Raw genomic sequence first — 21,504 nt, 5'->3', positions numbered from 1 at the left:
TCTTATCTCTCCTTGCTATTCTTTGGAACTCTGCATTCAAATGGGCATATCTTTCCTTTTTTCCTTTGCCTTTCACTTTTCTTCTTTTCGCTGCTATTTGTAAGGCCTCCTCAGACAACCACTTTGCCTTTTTGCATTTCTTTTTCTTGGGGATGGTCTTGTTTCTTGCCTCCTGTACCGTGTCATGAATCTCCATCCATAGTTCTTCAGGCACTTTATCAGATTTAATCCCTTGAATCTATTTTTCACTTCTGTTGTATAATCATAAGGGATTTGGTTTAGGTCATACCTAAATTGTCTAGTGGTTTTCCCTACTTTCTTTACTTGAAGTCTGAATTTGACAGTAAGGAGTTCATGATCTGAGCCACAGTAAGTTCCCAGTCTTGTTTTTGCTGACTGTCTAGAGCTTCTTCATCTTTGGCTGCAAAGAATATAATCAATCTGATTTTGGTATTGACCATGTAGTGATGTCCATGTATAGAGTCATTTCTTGTGTTTTTGGAAGAGGGTGTTTGCTATGACCAATGTGTTCTCTTGGCAAAACTCTATTAGTCTTTGCCCTGCCTCATTCTGTATTCCAAGGCCAAATTTGCCTGTTACTCCATGTTTTTCTTGACTTCCTACTTTTGCATTCCAGTCCCCTATAATGAAAAGGACATCTTTTGGGTGTTAGTTCTAGAAGGTCTTGTAGGTCTTCGTGGTGTCAGATCTCGAGTTGTAAGAACTTCCCATGTGGCTCAGTGTTGAACCAACGCAGGAGATGCGGGTTTGATCCCTGGGTTGGGAATACTCCCCTGGAGTAGGAAATGGCAACCCACTCCAGTATCCTTGTCTGGAAAATTCCATGGACAGAGGAGTCTGGCAGGCTGTACTCCATGGAGTCACAACTGAGCACACACACACACTTGGGTTGTTAACCTCTCAGAACCATGATGTCTCCAACTAGAAAATGACCAACTAACTAATCCCCAAGATTTCTCCAACCTCAAAGAATCTGGTACTTCAGACACTACTGACCAGGGGATTTTTGTGGAAACTAACACCTGTGACTGGTGATTTGGTATGTAAGTGAATATTGAAACACTGTATATGTCTCTGGTAAATAAGCTGTTAACAAACGACTTACTGAGGCAGTTCCCTCTCACCTCTAGGAGTCATTTTTACAAATTTTACAAAAGAAACCTTCCATACCGTGTCATCTTCCTCCTCTTTTCTTTCTCATCCCTGCCTCCAGAACAGACAAACATCGTGGCAACTCTGGTCCCTCTCCCAGCTATTGCTACAGAGTGCTTCACATCACAAGGAAATGTCTAATTACCGACCAGCACCTAAAGGACTGGCCTCTGCCTCTTATCAAAAGACCAAAGCAAATAACTGTAGACTTGAACACTGTTTAATCTTAGCTGTGTTTGGCGTTCATGATATATGAAGATGGACAGCAATTTCCTGGAGCCAGAAGAGTGATATTTCAAAATGTATAGACTGACAAACACTAGCCAAGTGCTACTTGGAAAGGGCTGTCCAGAAATAATCAATTGATGTAGTAACCCTGGGAAAAACAGGAGTGATTATGAATATTTGTGAAAGATCTAAGTAGCGCATAAATACTTTGTTATTGGTGTCAAATTTTCGAGCAGCACGAAGGTTATAAGGATAGAGTGCTGTGAATACACCTTGAGAAACTCTACCGGTCTTGGAGCCTCTGGAGGCAGAATACTACTGTCTAGCAGTTAAGAGTTAATAAGTCTAGGCTTGTGTCCTGGCTCCTGTGACTTACTTGCTGTGAGGACTCGGCAATGTCACATGACCTCTCTCAATCTGTCACCTCCCTTATACTGTGAGAACGAAAGCAGGACTTCTTCAAAAGCTGGGATGATCAAAGGAGACAGTGCTGGCAAGGTGTTTAGACCAGAGCTCAGAACATCACAGGCACTACCTCAATATTTCTGGTTACTTGTATTAAACCATCTCACTGACTTTTGTTAGGGGTTGGCACCCCGATTCTGAGGAGCCTCAGAATGTAAAGAGGAAGAACGGTGAACAGGCAGGAAACGCAGAAAGCTAGTGGAAGGTCCACACGCAGGAAGCATGGGAGAAAAAAGGGAACGGGGAGATTTTTACAGAACCCCTAACAGGAGCTTCCCACGTATTCTACTTCATTTCATTCTCACAAAAACATTAACCCCATTTCCATAGAAGTGGTCACCAGGACTCAAGGAGGCAGAGCTGGGATTCCAGCTTCCTGTTTGGTCTTTTTCATCCTAAGGATGGAAATACCACGAGGGGAGGAACTTTGTCTTGCTGTAACATTGTTAGCATGCAGTCCTATCTGTCTCTGCAAGCCCAGACAGACTCTTTCTGCAGGATATATGGAGGAACATACAGGCAGAAAGGAGGAGGAGGAGCCCATGGTCCTTCCAATGCACCAATGAAGCAACAGAAGTCTCTGAAGCACCGTCTGTGTATACAGTGGGGGCAGGACACAGGGACACAGGTAACCGGATGTAAGCCCAGCCCTCAGAGAGCCTTGGGTTTGGCCACAAAAAACTATCTAGCAGGAGGAAGGAAACAAACCATGCACCTGAATAGGAGAGGTGGTGGCAGCCATGTAAGGAGTGAGCCTACATCCCAGGGCCAGTTAGATAATTAGCCTGCAGGGCTGATGATGTCCCTAAGTCTAGTCTGAGGAGGCTGAGTCTCCCTATGGTCCACGGCCAGGAAGACCAGCATCAGATCAGTTCTCTGGAAAACCTTTCATCTTACTTACTGCCTAGTCAACATCTGTTTGAGCCCAGATTGAAAATATCTTTTGTCTTTGGCTATCAGATGATCATATTTCAATCCACATCCTTTATAGAAATCAGTCATTCATCAACTGGCCAGTGAAGGGGAGGAAAAGATCTGACCTCTAAGAAGACAACTGCTAACCAAACACAGCCAGGAAAGTTTGAATGATGTGCTTAAGATCCGAGAGTGACTTTCAATGGGCTTTGGGAGATCTCTGGAGTGAACTCACGGATGCTAGCGCTGTTGTTGGCAGGAATATGGAGAAAACTTGTTCTGCCACCTCTGGAGAAACCGCATCTAGGACTTTCCAGAGGTTCCAGCTGGGGAACTCCAGTTGTCGCCCAATGGGCAGCTGGTTCCCTGGGGCAGGATGTGAGGAGAAGGCCAACTCACACAAACAGCAGCTCCCTGCCCTGCTGGCAAATGGGAAGGATGTGCTCATCGGGCTGAGATGGAGAATGGGCTCCAATCTTTCAAAAGACCCTGGGCTACTCCACACCGGATATGAGAATGCATCCTCTTGAAGAGAATGTTGTCAGGAACCAGGCTCATCTGTTTTTACACAGATGGAATTCTGATGACCAGTCCGCTGATCTCAGGAGACAGAAGGGGTGCTTTCCTTTCTGAAAGCAGGGGGAAATTTGAAACAAACAGTCCCCCAAAGAAGAAAGAAATCCGTTGTCCTAAAAGTAAGGGAAGGAAATGACTATCTCTCTGTTTAGACTTTTAGGAAGAAAAAAAAAAAAGAAGGAAGAAGGCATATTCCCAGCAGATCTATAAAAGCTGTAAGGAAAAGTTTTGGCAGATACCCCAGGAATAAATATGAGGGAAAGGTCTGAACCCTTCTTTATGATGAGAGATATTTATTTGCCTCACAAATCCTCAATTATGAATTTCTTACAGAAAAGATGTCCTAAGAGAACATGGGAAATAGAGCCACCTGGCAGATTTCAGGATAAATGTGTGATCTCTGGAAAGCGTCTCAGGGAATGAAATGTGATTTTTTGTAATGTGAAAAGTTCATGCTCGGAAAACTTTTCATTAGAGTCAGAAATTTTAAAAGTAAAATAGTTCATGTTAAAGAGTATTGAAATGGGAGCACTTTGAAAATAAACACCTTTTGGTGGCAGCTAAGAGTCTCTGGGACTCAGAAAAAAAAAAAAAAGGACTCACTGGCACTCTTAGCAAAGGGTGAAGAGTACAAAGATAATTAAAAAGAAAAATAGAGGGAGGAGGAGAGAGAGAATTGAGCAACTTATTTAAAAAATTAACAGCATCTCAAAAGAAACCTGGAATAGCAATACTCATATCAGACAAAATAAACTTTAAAAAATAAAACACTGTTACAAGAGACAAGGAAGGACACTACATAATGATCAAGGGATCAGTCCAAGAAGATATGATTGTAAATATCTGTGCACTCAACATGGGAGCACCTCAATATATAAGGCAAATGCTAACAGTCATAAAAGGGGAAATCTACAGTAACACAATAATAATGGGGGACTTTAACACCCCATTTACACCAAAGAACAGATCAACCAGACAGAAAATAAGGAAACACAAGCCTTAAATGACACATTAGACCAGGCAGACTCAACTGATATTTATAGGATATTCCATCCAAAAACCAGTAGGATACACTTTCTTTTCAAGTGTGCGTGGAATACTCTCCAGCATAGATCACATCTTGGATCACAAATGAAGCCTTGGTAAATTTAAGAAAACTGAAAACATATCCAGCGTCTTTTCAGATTACAGCCCTATGAGAGTAGAAATCAATTACAGAAAAAAACTGAAAAAACCCACAAACACATGGAAGCTGAAGAATATGCTACTAAATAACCAAGAGATCACTTTAGAAGTCAGAGAGGAAATAAAAAATACTTAGAAACAAATGATAAGGAAAACACAACAACCCAAAATCTATGGGATGCAGCAAAAGCAGTTCTAAAAGTAAAATTTACAGCAATACAATCCTACCTCAAAATACAAGAAAAATCGTAAATAAACAACCTAACTTTACAGATGACACCACCCTTATGGCAGAAAGTGAAGAGGAACTAAAAAGCCTCTTGATGAAAGTGAAAGTGGAGAGTGAAAAAGTTGGCTTAAGCCAACAAGTTCAACATTCAGAAAACAAAGATCATAGCATCTGGTCCCATCACTTCATGGCAAATAGATGGGGAAACAGTGGAAACAGTGTCAGACTTTATTTTTTTGGGTTCCAAAATCACTGCAGATGGTGACTGCAGCCATGAAATTAAAAGACGCTTACTCTTTGGAAGGAAAGTTATGACCATCCTAGATAGCATATTGAAAAGCAGAGACATTACTTTGTCAACAAAGGTTCGTCTAGTCAAGGCTATGGTTTTTCCAGTGGTCATGTATGGATGTGAGAGTTGGACTGTGAAGAAAGCTGAGAGCCGAAGAATCGATGCTTTTGAACTGTGGTGTTGGAGAAGACTCTTGAGAGTCCCTTGGACTGCAAGGAGATCCAACCAGTCCATTTGGAAGGAGATCAGCCCTGGGATTTTTTGGAAGGAATGATGCTAAAGCTGAAACTCCAGTACTTTGGCCACCTCATGCGAAGAGTTAACTCATTGGAAAAGATGCTGAAGTTGGGAGGGATTGGGGGCAGGAGGAGAAGGGGATGCCAGAGGATGAGATGGCTGGATGGCGTCACTGACTCGATGGACGTGAGTCTGAATGAACTCCGGGAGTTGGTGATGGACAGGGAGGCCTGGGGTGCTGCGATTCATGGGGTCGCAAAAAGTTGAACACAACTGAGCGACTGAACTGAACTGAACTTTACACCTAAAGCAATTAGTAAAAGAACCCCTGCCCTGTAAAAAAAAAAAACAAAAAACAAAAGAAAACCCAAAGTTAACAGAAGGAAAGAAATGATAAAGATCAGAGCAGAAATAAATGAAATAGAAATGAAGAAAACAATAGCAAAGATCAATAAAACTGAATGCTGGCTCTTTGAGAAGATAAACAAAATTGATAAACCTTTAGCCAGACTTATCAAGATAAAAAGGGAGAGAACTCAAGGCAATTAAATTAGAAATGAAAAAAGAGAAGCCACAACAGACAGCACATAAATACAAAGGATTGTAAGAGAAGATTCCACTACAAACAACTGTATGCCAATAAAATGGACACTCTGGAAGAAATGAACAAATTCTTAAAGAAGTACAACCTTCCAAGACTGAGCCAGGAAGAAACAGAAAATATGAACAGACCAATCACAAGTAATGAAATTGAAACTAATTAAAAATCTTCTGAGAAAAGTCCAGTACTAGATAGCTTCACAGGCGAATTCTATCAAACATTTAGAGAAGAGTTAATACCTATCCTCAAACTCTTCCAAAAATTGCAGGGGGAGAAACACTCCCAAGATCATTCTATGAAGCCACCATCACCAGATACCAAAACCAGACAAAGATATCATAAAAAAGAATATTACAGGCCAATATCACTGATGAACATAGATGCAAAAATCCTCAATAAAATATTAGCAAACTGAATGCAAAAATACATTTAAAGCACTACACACTATGATCAAGTGGAATTTATCCCAGGGATGCAAGGATTCTTCAATATCTGCAAATTAATCAGTGTGATACATCACAGTAACAAACTAAAGAATAAAAACCACATGATCATTTCAATAGATGCAGAAAAAGCTTTTGACAAAATTCTACACTTAATTTATGATAAAAATTCTCCAGAAAGTGAGCACAGGGGGAACCTACCTCAACATAATAAAGGCCATATACAACAAACCCACAGCAAACATTATTCTCACTGGTGAAAAACTGAAAGCATTTCCTCTAAGATCAGAAACAAGACAGGAGTGTCCACTCTTACCACTATTATTCAACATAGTCTTGGGAATCCTAGCTATAGTAACCGGAGAAGAAAAAGAAATCAAAGGAATCCAAATTGGAAAAGAAGTAACTGTCACTGTTTGTAGATGACCTAATACTACACGTAGAAAATCCTAAAGATGCCGCCAGAAAACTACTAGAGCTCATCAATAAATTCAGTAAGGTTGAGTTCAGTCGCTCAGTTGTGTTCGACTCTTTGAGACCCCATGAATCGCAGCACGTGAGGCCTCCCTGTCCATCACCAACTCCCGGAGTTTACTCAAACTCATGTCCAGCCTTTGACTGTGTGGATCACAATAAACTGTGGAAAATTCTGAAAGAGACTGGAAACCAGACCACCTGACCTGCCTCTTGAGAAACCTATATGCAGGTCAGGAAGCAACAGTTAGAACTGGACATGGAACAACAGACTGGTTCCAAATAGGAAAAGAAGTACGTAAAGGCTGTATATTGTCACCCTGCTTATTTAATTTCTATGCAGAGTACATCATGAGAAATGCTGGGCTGGAAGAAGCACAAGCTGGAATCAAGATTGCTGGGAGAAATATCAATAACCTCAGATACGCAGATGACACCACCCTTATGGCAGAAAGTGAAGAGGAACTAAAAAGCCTCTTGATGAAAGTGAAAGAGGAGAGTGAAAAAGTTGGCTTAAAGCTCAACATTCAGAAAATTAAGGTCATGGCATCCGGTCCCATCACTTCATGGGAAATAGGTAGGGAAACAGTGGAAACAGTAAAGTCATAGGATACAAAATTAAAACAGAAGGGTGAAATTTAATTCTAAGCTTTACCAAATCCCCAAACCTACATATAACTTAATCATTCTTCCTTCCCTCTAATTTCAATGGAAGAGGTGTTACAACTTTGATCTAAAGGCAATGCTTACATGTGCTCTGACATTTTTTTTTTCTTTTGCAGTGATTTGTTTTCTAGATCATACTTTATTTCCTTCTCTTGAATTCTTTTTTCATTAGTTAGACATTCTCTAGTTTTCTATTTTAAGAATGAATCTTCCTGATTTAATCTTGCTTTCTGTTTCAGTTAGCTCAATACCACTCTCCATTCTTCACAGCCAAACTCTGCCTTCAAATATTTCTTCACCTTCCACTGACAATTCAGTCCTGCACTCCCTACTCCAAAACTCCTTTGGCCAAGGTTGCTCTATTGCTCACCTCTTAAAAACCCACCCACCTCCTTTGGATAGCCTAAAAATTTCACTCCTTGTTATTATTTTTAAGAATGTTACTTGAGATCTCAAAAATAAATATGACTAGAAAAAAATTAATATAGACATCTCTTGCATTCCTATATACTAACTACAAAAGATCAAAAAGAGAAATTAAGGAAACAATCCCATTATCATTGCAATGAAAAGGGTAAAATACCTAGGAAAAAACCTACATAAGTACTGATGTACGGCAGAAACCAACACAATATTGTAAAGCACTTATCCTTTGATTAAAAAAATAAATAAACTTACCTAAGAAGGCAAAATATCTGTATGCAGAAAACCATGATACACAGATGAGAGAAATCAAAGATGACACAAACAGATGGAGAGATATACCATGTTCTTGGACTGAAAGAATCAATACTGTGAAAATGACTATACTCCCCAAAGCAATCTATAGATTCAAACCAGTTCAGTTCAGTTTACTCACTCAGTCGTGTCCGACTCTTTGTGACCCCATGAATCACAGCACGCCAGGCCTCCCTGTCCATCACCAACTCCTGGAGTTCACTCAGACTCACGTCCATCGAGTCAGTGATGCCATCCAGCCATCTCATCCTCTGTCGTCCCCTTCTCCTCCTGCCCCCAATCCCTCCCAGCATCAGAGTCTTTTCCAATGAGTCAGCTCTTCACATGAGGTGGCCAAAGTACTGGAGTTTCAGCTTTAGCATCATTCCTTCCAAAGAAATCCCAGGGCTCATCTCCTTCAGAATGGACTGGTTGGATCTCCTTGCAGTCCAAGGGACTCTCAAGAGTCTTCTCCAACACCACAGTTCAAAAGCATCAATTCTTTGGTGCTCAGCCTTCTTCACAGTCCAACTCTCACATCCATACATGACCACAGGAAAAACCATAGCCTTGACTAGACGGACCTTTGTTGGCAAAGTAATGTCTCTGCTTTTGAATATGCTATCTAGGTTGGTCATAACTTACCTTCCAAGGAGTAAGTCTTTTAATTTCATGGCTTCAGTCACCATCTGCAGTGATTTTGGAGCCCCCAAAAATAAAGTCTGACACTGTTTCCACTGTTTCCCCATCTATTTCCCATGAAGTGATGGGACCGGATGCCATGATCTTCGTTTTTTGAATGTTGAGCTTTAAGCCAACTTTTTCTCTTTCTACTTTCACTTTCATCAAGAGGCTTTTTAGCTCCTCTTCACTTTCTGCCATAAGGGTGGTGTCATCTGCATATCTGAGGTTATTGAGATTTCTCCCGGCAGTCTTGATTCCAGCTTGTGCTTCTTCCAGTCCAGGGTTTCTCATGATGTACTCTGCATAGAAGTTAAATAAGCAGGATGACAATATACAGCCTTTACGTACTCCTTTTCCTATTTGGAACCAGTCTGTTGTTCCATGTCCAGTTCAAACTGTTGCTTCCTGACCTGCATACAGATTTCTCAAGAGGCAGATCAGATGGTCTGGTATTCCCATCTCTTTCAGAATTTTCCACAGTTTATTGTGATCCACACAGTCAAAGGCTTTGACATAGTCAATAAAGCAGAAATAGATGTTTTTCTGGAACTGTCTTGCTTTTTCCATGATCCAGTGGATGTTGGCAATTTGATCTCTGGTTCCTCTGCCTTTTCTAAAACCAGCTTGAACATCAGGAAGTTCATGGTTCACGTATTGCTGAAGCCTGGCTTGGAGAATTTTGAGCATTACTTTACTAGCATGTGAGATGAGTGCAATTGTGCGGTAGTTTGAGCATTCTTTGGCATTGCCTTTCTTTGGGATTGGAATGAAAACTGACCTTTTCCAGTCCTGTGGCCACTGCTGAGTTTTCCAAATTTGCTGGCAATCCCTGTCAGATTACCAATGGCATTTTTCACAGAACTAAAACAGAAAATGTTACAATTTGTACAGAAACACAGAAGACCCTGAATAGCCAAAGCAATCTTAAGAAAAAAAATGGAGCTGAAGGAGATCAGGCTCCTTGACTTCAGACTATACTAGAAGTAATCAACAAAGTATGGTAACTGACACAAAAGCAGAAATATAGACCAATGGAACAGAATAGAAGGCCCAGAGGAAGTTCACACACCTATGGTCACCTAATCTATGACACAGGAGGCAAGAATATACAATGGAGAAAAGACAGCTTCTTATTCAATGAATGGTGCTGGGAAAACTGGACAGCTACATGCAAAAGAATGAAATCAGAATACACCCTAACACCATACACAAAAATAAACTCAAGATGGATTAAAGACCTAAATGTAGGGCCAGACTCTACAAAACTCTTAAGAGGAAAACATAGGCAGAACATTCTTTGACATAAATCACATCAGGATCTTTCTTGACCCACCACCTAGAGTAATGAAAATAAAAACAAAAATTAACAAATGGGACCTAATTAAACTTAAAAGCTTTTGCATAGCAAAGGAAACCATAAACAACATAAAAAGACAACACTCAGAATGGGAGAAAATGTTTGCAAACAAGGCGATGAACAAAGGATTAATCTCCCAAATATACAAACAGCTCATGCAGCTCAATAGAAAAGAAAGAAAAAAATTAAAAAATGGGAAGAGGACTTAAACAGACATTTCTCTGAAGAAGACAAACAGATGGTCAATAAACACATGGAAAGATGCTCAATATCACTAATTATTAGAGAAGTGCAGATCAAAACTATAATGGGGTTTTACCTGACACCCATCCAATGGGCTTCCTGGTGGCTCAGATGGTAAAGAGTCTGCCTGCAGTGTGGGAGACTCGGGTTCGATCCCTGGATTGGGAAGATCCCCTGGTGAAGGAAATGGCAACCCACTCTAGTATTCTTGCCTGGAAAATCCCACGGATGGAGGAGCCTTGCAGGTACAGTCCATGGGGTGCCAAGAGTTGGACACAACTGAGCGAACATATCCATCCAAAGAACACACGCATGTAAATACATAATCTGAGCTAAAAACCAAATTCAGGAAAGGTGTAAAGAGGATAAAGAAGATGTGGTACATATATAAATGGAATATTACTCAGCCATAAAAAGGAATGAAGTTGGGTCATTTGTAGAGACGTGGATGGACCCAGAGACTCATATGGAGTGAAGTCGGAAAGAGAAAAACAAATATATATTAATGCATATATGTGGAGTCTAGAAAAATGATACAAATGATCTTATTTGCAAAACAGAAATAGAGACACAGATGTAGAGAACAAACGTATGGACACTCAGTGGGGAAAAGAGGGGTGGGATGAATTGGGAGATTGGGATCAATCAATCAGTATCACTACTGATACTAGGTATAAAATGCATAACTAATGAGAACCTACTGTATGATTCAAGGAACTCTATTCAGTGCTCTGTGGTGATGTAAATGGGAAGAAAAGTCCAAAAAAAGAGGATATATGTACATGTATAGCTGATTCATTTTGCTGTACAGGAGAAACTAACAAGACACTGTAAAGCAGCTATACTTCAATAAAAATTAATAAAAAATTGGCAGCATCTGGTAAAGTACCCATTGAAACTACTGTTATGAGTTAACTTAGATGGTTTCTATTTCTTATATTGTGAAATACAAGGGCTTATTCTTCTGCATCCAAAATTCTGATTCGATGGCAATATTGAGAAGGCTGGTCTCAATAAATGGGAAGAGTGCAAAAAGCCTATGGGTGGGGACAGTGATTTCTTTATCACTGTTTAAAATTCCATCAGTTTCAAAGTCATTCACTTAGGCTATAGATGATCATTCTGTCCTGGTTTTCTTTAGTAGGCAAATATTCCTTTATACAGGAGGGCATAAATATATCAGTATAAATGGCTTTCATGTTTTTTTTTTTTTTTTTTTAACCCCCTGATGAGAGAGCAGAAAAGGACAACCATGCTGTCTTCTCAGTATTTTGACTCAGGCCTGTCCTGCACAAGCCACGGCCAGAAACATCTATTCCACAGAGATTTCACAGCCCTCACCAGTTACACAGTCCTGTATAAACACACCCTGGCAGAAGGTGAGCCCTCTGGCAGTCCTGCAGGCTGACCCCGTCTGCAGGGCACTGAGCCCAGGAACCTGGGCATCATTAGATTTAAGAGGACAACAGAACTTGAAAAAGCTGAAGAGAAATACAGGGAGGAGGTAGAATCGAGAGCTGAAGAGAAAGGATGGAGATGGGACTTTCCTGCAGGTCCAGGGGTTAAGACGCTGAACTTCTAATGCAGGAGGCCCGGGTTCAATCCCTACTTGGGGAACTAGGATCTCACATGCCATGCAGCAAAAAAATTGATATCAAGTAATTGCAAAACATAAAGGAAATACATTTGAACTGTAGGAATAAAATCTACATTAAAAGATGACAAAAAGAAGAAAAAAACCCCCAAATATCATGTGATTGATACAAACTAAAGGGCTGTGTATTCTGAGCTGAACACAGCCCTGAACTATAAAGCTGGCAGGCGCCTATCAGATCAGTCCTCTGGAAGGAGAGATGGCAGATAGCTGGCACTCTCATTGTTACACTAGTTATTAATAAACTTCCCAACAATGGCAGGAAGTGCTGGCATTCAGAGAAGGTGAACGTGTGAAGAGTTGAGTCATGGACATGGATGGGTCCCAGACAGAGCAGGCCCCACGCTCAGTACAACATGTTTTCCCGCAGAGCGGAAAAGGTCAGAGATGAGTGACCCCAGCAGACTGCAAGGCTTTGTGCCATTTCTTTTTTATTTTATTTTTCAAACCCAAGATCCATCACCACATTCTTTGCAATCCTGCTCTTCACAATGAAGATGACTCAACTGCCATCTCATTAATCCCATAGCCCGATTCCTATTTATAGACACAACATGCCGTTCTGTTTTGGAGAGAGTGGGTGGCTTCTGCCCCGGTATTTCCATTCAAAAAAAGAACATGTCTCATTGTTCTATTTCTTTAAGAAAGGATGCACAGTGACTTTTTTTATTGTTGTTTGGGGGGAGGGATGGTTAATGCAACAATCCACATGGGGAAGCAGAACACAGCATCTCTCCTAAGAGAGTCCGTGCCATTTTCTTTAAATTGGCTAAAAGCAAAAACACATCTCCCTGAGCCCCTACCTTCACACTGAAACCAGAACTGTCCTGGGATGGCAAATTCCAGAAGCAATGCTAGGACAATCCTCCACTCTCTCTCGCTTTCAGAGGACCTGTGGAAAGGCCATGTGTGTTCAACATGCAGTTCTTGTGTCTTTTATTTTGTCATTCCATTTTTCCTCCCTTTCCCGTCATTTTTGAGATTTTAAGAAAAAGATGGTGAAGTACAGGGAAGCCTGATGTGCTGCAGTCCGTGGGGTCACAAAGAGTCGGACAGGACTGAGTGACTCAGCAACTAGGCAGAGTGACTACAGTGTCCCCTGCTCACCCCCACGTCCCCCGTAGTGGTCAGGTGGCAGGCTGGCTGGGTACCCAGAGGCGCAGAGCTTGTGAGGAGACCATGATGGGGGCAGTGGGTGGGGCTCTGCTGGCCTGGAAGGGGGGCTGCGCCTTGAGCTGCCTCCATATCCCCTCCTCTGGGGACCCTGGGAAGGCCAGGCCATCTCTCAGTAGATGTGCTCTGAGACAAGGGTCCTCACGTCTTTCAAAGCCTGCCCACCGGCACCCCTTTACAAATGGATTTGGGATTTGGTTCCCTAACCTTCCTAGAATCTGAATCTCATACAGTGCAATGTCAGGAAGTAAGAGCTTGACCCCTTTTAATCCAGCAGAGCTCAGAAGGCTCAGCACCTCTAAGGGTCTCTACTCAGATCTCCCATGGGACAGGCCTGGGTGTCACCACTGAAAATCTCAGGGGGTCTTGGCCCCTAGCCTTAGTAAATCATTTCAACTCTGCAGACTGTTTCTTTTTGAAATGTTAGCCCCTGAATGGGCCATTAGTAAGAGTGGACTTCTGACTTCTTTAACAATATCCGTAACATTTCTTCATTTCTTTAGCATCTGACACCTCAGATTCCTTTAAAATGACTGAAGTCCAGTACTTGGTAATGATGTGGCCTTGTTAAATAGGAAAACTGCCTTCAGAGTTACTAGAAGTTGACAATATTTTATCTCTGTTTTACATCAATACACAGTATGCAAACTCTTTGAGGAGAGAGGCTATAACTTTTAAAATGCTGTGCATAGTTCCTAGCCAAGTTCGGGAGCTGGAAAAAAATGTTTATACTGTAAAATATCACAGTGTGGTTATACGGCTCATTTACAACACAATTTGGAGACAGACAAGGGTGGAAGGATGAACGAAAGAGAATGAAGATGGATGGTATTTGCAGGAGGGGCCTGATCGGAAAAGAGTAACCTCTGAAGGTCTGATACCATCATGATAATCTGATGGAAAATGTTGGTGATAGGTTTATGAGAGATCCTGACAAGGACCAAGATACGATATACTCTGGGAACACAGAAGGTTCTTAAAATGCAGCACACACTGGATTCTTACTAGTATCCTTCAAATTTTAATTTCAATAACTGTGTATCATTGACATCAGTCTTGGCGATGATTTCTTTAAATTTGACACCAAAACCAGAGGCGCCAAAAGTAAAAATAAACAAATGAGACTCAAGACTTCCTCGGGGGTCCAGTGGCTAAGGTGTCTCACTTCCAATGCAGGGGGCCCAGGTTCAGTTCCTGGTCAGGGAACTAGATCCCACATTCCACAGCCAAAGATCCCACTCACTGCCACGAAGATCAGAACTTCTGAGTGTGGCAACTAAGACCCAGTACAGCCAAATAAATAAATATTAAAAAAAAAACCAATGGGACTACATCAAACTAAAAAGCTTCTGCACAACAAAGGAAACCATCAACAAAGAGAAAATGCAACCTACTGAGTGGGGGAAAATGTTGGCAAATCATATATCCAATGAAGGACTAATATTCAAAATAGGTAAAAAACTCACACAACTCTATAACAACAACAACAAAAAATCCAATTAAGAAATGGGCAGAAGAGTCTGAAGAGACATTTTCCAAAGAAGACATACGTATGACCAGTATCATTAATGAAAAGAAATCCCGAATCATTAACCTTCAGGGGAATGCAAATCAAAACCACAGTGGGAAATGACCTTACATCTGTCAGAACGGCTATCATCAAAAAGAACACGTGTTGGCGACAATGTGGAGAAAAAGAAAGGGAACTCTGCGTGTACTGCTGGTGGGAATGTGAGCTGGTGCAGCCACCATGCAACAGTATGCAAGTTCCTCAAAATACTAATAATAGAACTACCACATGACCCAGCAATTTCACTTCTGGGTATTTATCTGAAGAAATGAAACACTAACTGGAAAAGAGATCTCCATCCCCATGTTCACTACAACACTATTCACAAGAGCCAAGACACGGAAACAGCCTAAGTGTCCACCAGTAGACGAAAGGGTAAAGAAATTGTGACTTTACCACACACACACACACACAATGGAATGTTATTCAGCCATAACAAAAAAATTACATCTTGTCATTTGCAACAAGATAAACGGACCCCGAAGGCATTATGCTAAGTGAAATAAACTGGAGAAAGGCAAACACTATTTGATTTCACCGATACATAGACTCTAAACACAAACAAATAAAACCCATAACCTCCCCTGAGCTCATAGATAAGAAGAAGAGACTGGTGGTTGTCAGAGGCAGGGAGTGACAGTGGGGGAAATAGGTGAAAGGGGTCAAAAGGTACAAATTTCCAGTCATCAAATAAATGAGTTATGGGAAAATAATGTAAAAATTTTTTTAAATCATGTATGGAGCAACTATTGGGTGTCAGGCACTGAGCTAGAAAAAAGGATTCTCAAGTGACGATTAGTTTTTCAAAATGTTTTTCAGGACTATTAGACAGCACCTTTTTTTTTTTTTTTTAATGAGGTACCAGGTGGGCTTCCCAGGTCAGAGATAAAGAACCCACCTGCCATAGGAGGTTTGGGTTTGATTCCTGGGTTAGGAAGATCCCCTAGAGGGGGAAATGGCAACCTACTCTAGTTCTTGCTGGGAAAATCCCATGAACAGAGGAGCTTGGTGGACTATAGTTCATGAGGTCAAAAAGAGCCAGACATGCACACAAATACAAAATATTTTTTTTTGTACTTGTGAAGGAAATGAAAATAACTGATCAAATAGGACACTGGGTTATTTGTATCCTATTTCCTGAATGAGAGGTAGATCATAGTTTTGGCAAGTATCATAAAAGAGTGTTTAAATCAGGTCCATCCAGAAAGAATGATGCTCTCTCATTTATGCAAGCCCATCACTAAAATGTAGGCCTCTCAATGTGCAGTGGAGAAGGGTTCACTAAGGCATCAAGGACCAGTTCCGTGGGCTCGGGGCAGGGGTGAGGGGGTTGGGATGATTCAAGTACATTACAATTATTGTGCACTTTATTTCTAATCTAATGTTGCCACTGATCTGAGGGAGGTACTGGTCTGTGGCCCAGAGGTTGGGCACCCCCAGTCTGGAGGATGAAAAGCACAGGTGGGGAGCCAGCCTATATTTTCACCTGGGGGGTGGGCAACCATCCCTTCCAGGTGGGACCACAAGGCCTCAGGAGAAGGCATCTTTTTCTCCTGCATATGGAAAGTCAGGGGCGCAGCAAGCACACACCTGGAGGCTGCAATGGCCCGATGTACAGGTCCTAGAAGTTCCCTGTGTTGGCTGATGGAATACTTCCGGTGCATGGTCTCTCCCTCCACTGACCCATGGCCTTTCCTAAGTTAGCAGGGAAACCTCCCCACAGAGCCTCCACCTCTGCATTTAAGGCCAGTTCTTCAAGATCTAACTCGCAGGGCTGGGTCGAGTGTCACACGCTCCCTGGCTTGGTCACAGGCACGACTCACACCTCCCCACCTTATCCTCCACCCAGCCTTCCTCTCACTTAGCTGAGCAGCCGAGGGCAGGCAGAGAAAAGCCAGAGGGCCTCGGCCCTATGCATGAAGCCACTGCAGAAGTGCTGTGGTCAGGGGACCCCAGTTGCTTCCATCAACTTCCAAACAGCTTTGCATGGGGTCTTCATCACTAAGCTAGAACAGCTCTAATATCCTGGGATAAAGATATTAGGTGTGGGAGTGGATTCAGCAGTTGATTCATCTCCTAGCCCATGGGATTGATTAATGTCAAGCTGATGGCAATAACAGAGAGGAATTGCTTCCTCTAAATAAACTAATTTATTAAATTAGTAAATTTAATACTAATTGCTTAGTATTAAAACTGCCTGGATCTCATCTCTGATGGTTGAGTAATGTCATTTCATGTTAGAAGTTTTGGGGCTCCTGCTCACCCATTCCTCTGTACCTGCTGTTAGCTTTGCATCCCTGGAGGGTGCCAGAGACAAAGGGCCCCTGCAGATGGACCAGGACATAGGTGTAAAAGTGGGGAGAGGAGGGACTTCCCTGGGGGTCAAGTAGTTAAGAATCCTTGCAATGCAGGGGACATGGGCTCAATTCCTAGTTGGGGAACCAAGATCCCACATGGCAAGGAGCAACCAAGCCCACACGCCCCAATTACTGAAGCCTGCATGCTGCAATGAAAGATCTTGCACGATGCAATGAAGATCCCATTTGCCACAACTAAGACTCAATGTAGCCAAATAAATAGTTGAAAAAAGATACTAGTTAGGTTCATTTGGTAAAAGCGGGGAGACCTAGGTTCCTTGATCTTGAGCTGTACACCCACCTCAGGCTTTTCTCTCTTCTTCAACAAGAAGAGAGACTCTCAAAGCAAGGTCCCCAGACCAGCGGCATCAACAGCACCAGGGAACTTGTTGGAACTTGCTAGAAAGGCAAATTTCCGGTCTCACTCAGTCTCATAGATCAGACACTCCAGGGCTAGTACACAGCTATTTGAGTTTAAAGGAACCTCCCAAGGGGTTCTGATATACCTGAGCTGGAAGAATCTATTCTCCTCCTGGGTATAACATGCCACGTGCAGAAAGAATGTGGATTTCCGAGTGGATATGAAACCACAGCAAGGATGTGCCCCTAGCTGAGGCTGGAGGAAGAGTCAGCCTCATAGGGGCTAGATTAGGAGGATGGTGGGCAGATGAATCCAAGCTTAAATCTGAGACTCTGGGCTCCCAGGTGGCTCAGTGATAAAGAACCTGCCTGCCAATGCAGGAGACACCGGAGATGTGGGTTTGATCCCTGGGTCAGGAAGATTCCCTGGAGGAGGAAATGGTAACCCACTCCAGTATTCTTGCCTGGAGAATCTCATGGGCAGAGGAGCTGGGCGGGTTACAATCCATGGGGGTCACAAAGAGTCCAACATGACTTAGCAGCTGAGCACGAACACAGGGGAGTGTCTCAGGGACAATCACAGTGCTGGCCCTGCCCTCCCTCATTCAGCAGGGAATCAGGAGTGGCTGAAATTCCAGGCAGGGGTCTTGGACTTTGGAAGGCATTCTCTTTGCTACAGCATTGTCCATGGTCTTCACTGGAACCCTGTAAGCCTCAGAAATAATGATTACTCGGACCATTGTATCAATGAAAACATTTTAAGGATCCAAGACAGGGAGGGGTTGACAGTGATCCTTAATGGTGACCTAGCAGAGGCAGAGCCAACTGTGTGGGGCCTGACACTTATATAATTTTGGTGGCTAAATGTATTATGTTCACAGATTTTATAAAACCCATGGCCATGTGAACACCTGGCCACGGGTCCCTTGGGACCTTACAAAGGCCGGTCAATCCTCAACCTTGCCCTTCAGGTCTGAATGTGTTCCAGTTCTGACTGGACTCCACCAGCCCAGAAATTAACTAGACAGATTTCAGCTTTTCTCCCTACTCCTGTCTTTTTCCTTTTTTAAGTTTCTTTTTTATTCTTAATTGGAGGATAATTGCTTTACCATGTTGTGCTGGTTTCTGCCATACAACAGTGCAAATCAGTTATAACTGTATATATATATCCCCTCCTTCTTGATCTCCCCCCGCCCCATCCCAGCCCTCTCAGTCATCATGGTACTGATGAATCTTTTTCCTTTTTTATTTCACTTTTTATTGTCTGCTGCCACCAGCTGTATAGAAATGACTCTGGAAGATAAGGTAGGGCAAAGCCTTCTTGTTTCACTCTCTGGCTCAGAGGCAAGGAAGAGGACACTGGCCCCAAGAATAATCCGGCCATGACCGTGTGGCCTGGGGGGTGACCAGCATTATTATACTTCTGTAACACTTTCAGGCAATTTTTGCCTCCTTCTCTTCGATTCTTTGCCCAACTCAAACCGCTCCCCTTCTTGTCACTTCAGCAAACGGTGTCCCTTCTCCTGAATCCAGCCAGACCTGAAACCTCAGGGCATTTCTGCCCCTCCCAGCTTCACATGACGACAAACACTTGCCAGGGCCCTGCAGAGACAGACTGCATCAGACCTGCTGATCCTCTCTTTCCAAAGGCGCCAGACATCAAGACTCTCCTTTCCAAATGATCAAGAGTTTTCTGTACTTTTGAAAGCCTCAAGAAGTTCCCCTGGGAACACAGTGCAGGTCACTCAGCACCATGACTCGGACCTTCAGCCCTTTCTTAGGTAATTCTCCTTGAGTGGCACCCAAGGGATCCCACCTTCCGCCCCTGGAGCAGACGCTCCTGCTGGCTGGCCATCAGCCTCCAGAAGGCTCTGGATGCTGCTCTAAGACCATTGTGCGTCCTCCGCACACTGTGTGGTTCTTCCGCCTCTCCCCACCCCCCATATCTTTGGCCATTTTCTCTGATCCCTGTTGGACTGCAAACCTTGCTCTGGATGCCAGAGCCAGCTTCCGCCGAGCCTGCCACATGGTCCTGACCACCCCCCTCACCCACCCTCAGAGCACTCCGCCCCAACCCAGGGCTTGCAGCCCTGCTGCCCGAGGACCTCTTCTGGGGCCTGCTCACCTGAGGACAGGAGGCTGCCGCTGCTGCCGCTGATGATCTTGCCTTTGCTGCCCATATTGGCCAGCTTGGATGTCTTCAGCGTCCCCGTCTCTGTCAGGTCAATGGCAATTTCGCTCAGGCTGCGGGCGGCATGGATCTTCGACTAAAAAGATCAGTGGGTTGGACAGATTAGGTGGAGGACACTCCCCTCCTGGAGAGGACACGCTGACTACAGCTTGTCATCCTGAGATCTAGCAAACAGCCTCATGGCCCGAACTGCAGCATTTTTCTGTGTGTGTCCCGGGGCCCATCGCTCATCCTCTGAAACTTTCCCTTGGGAGCAGATAAGACTCCAGAGGTGACTCACTAGGAATTTTCTAAACCTGTCATCCCCCAGGCTGTATGTACAGGGCTTACAGAGTGTGGATTTGGAGTCAGATAGATCTTGGGGGCTGGGGGCGGGTCCCGATTTGGGGAATGACTTAGGCTCATGGAGCCTCATTATTCCCAAGGATGAAACAGGGAGAACACCACCTACTGCTCAAGGTTTTGTGAGGGTCAAAGGAAGTCAGACAAGTGAACGGCTTCCCTCCCTTCTCCTCCCCCTTCTCTTCCCGTCCCCATGCCACCTCCTACATAGCTGTCAATAAACACTAGTGATTATACAGGATTTTGTGTTTAAAGGAGAAAAAAACAATTGTCACTTGGTGAATGATTTAAGAGATGTCTGAAGTAAGTTTAGGAAGTTTCAGTAAGTTCTAAAGTGGTTTAAAACTCTTAAAGTGTTAGCCATGGAGCTACGAAAACTCAGAGGGTTGGGAAGTGACCATGCTACAGGCCTGCAAGCGTGGTGTGCAAGCATAGTGTGTAAGCATGGTGTGTAAGGGCTTCTGGAACAAATGCTCGTTGGGATGTCTGGTTCCCACTAAGGGGCACCTGACACGGTGCCCTGCTTCCATTTTGATACCTAAATGTATGAGCACAAGTCTTCAGATCATGGTTAAGACTCCACTGACTTCACAAATTAACTGGCCCACTTTGGCAAACAACAGAGCAATCAGAAGAGGACTCTGTGTTCACAATTACATTCCTAAAAGTAACTGCTGCAGTGAAGCTTTCTGCTCTAGTTCCCAGCTCTGGAGGTGGAGATGGGTTTGCGTGCCCCCTGACCATTTGAGCGTGTTGTTTTTTTTTTTCCTTTATCGGGAAATCAGTTCATGATAATTCCTCAGGCAGGGGCTTCTGCTGAACTGTGGCCTTCCAGAAAACAGCGATCAATGCTAGTGTAACCTGTACACGTGTCCATCTTTCTGTGGTCACTGGCGATATGCCAGGGATGCACGGATAGAACCAGGCGAGGCTCCCCACTGAGGTTTGCCGTTATTTGGTGTGTGTTCACCCCTGGCTGGTGGAGGCCCAGTCTGTCCCTGACACAGGAGAACCGTGGAATGTGGGCAGACCACTGCCTGGCTCTTCTCACATCCTGTGCCCACAGTGGTCTCCAGCAGGGTCTGTCTGGACCCTGAGACCTTGCCCTTCTCTGGCCTCCGTGTTGATGCCAAAATTGGTGAAAGACAATGACTTTCGACTGCCAAGTACTTTCCTCACCTAAATGAGATGAGAGTCTGAAAGGCAGAGGAAATGCTGAGATTTTTTGCTTTTTTTTGTTCATCGGGTCTGGCTTGTCTTCTTTCTGACACTCTTCTATCTCACTGATCCTTCCTTTTTTTTTTTCCCATGATGTGGCTTGTGGCATCTTAGTTCCCCGACCAGGGATTGAATTGGTGCCCCCTGCCATGGA

At 43.3% G+C, this 21,504-nt stretch overlaps 1 protein-coding gene across 9 annotated transcripts in view; it reads right to left on the bottom strand.

The window, feature by feature from the left end:
- The window catches only part of FRMD4A (FERM domain containing 4A), a 515,353-nt gene that overhangs the window by 43,441 nt on the left and 450,408 nt on the right, over positions 1–21,504 (bottom strand). For all 9 annotated transcript variants that reach the window (XM_044928112.2, XM_006066017.4, XM_044928110.2 and 6 more), the window contains exon 14: positions 19,725–19,866. In XM_044928112.2, the coding sequence (XP_044784047.2) occupies positions 19,725–19,866 (142 nt within the window). The remainder of the gene's footprint in view (positions 1–19,724; positions 19,867–21,504) is intronic.

This window comes from Bubalus bubalis, chromosome 14, assembly GCF_019923935.1.
Source record: "Bubalus bubalis isolate 160015118507 breed Murrah chromosome 14, NDDB_SH_1, whole genome shotgun sequence".
In the NCBI taxonomy this organism is placed as follows: Eukaryota; Metazoa; Chordata; class Mammalia; order Artiodactyla; family Bovidae; genus Bubalus; species Bubalus bubalis.
Note: the sequence above shows the minus strand (reverse complement) of the source record. Positions and strands in the feature narration are given on the sequence as shown.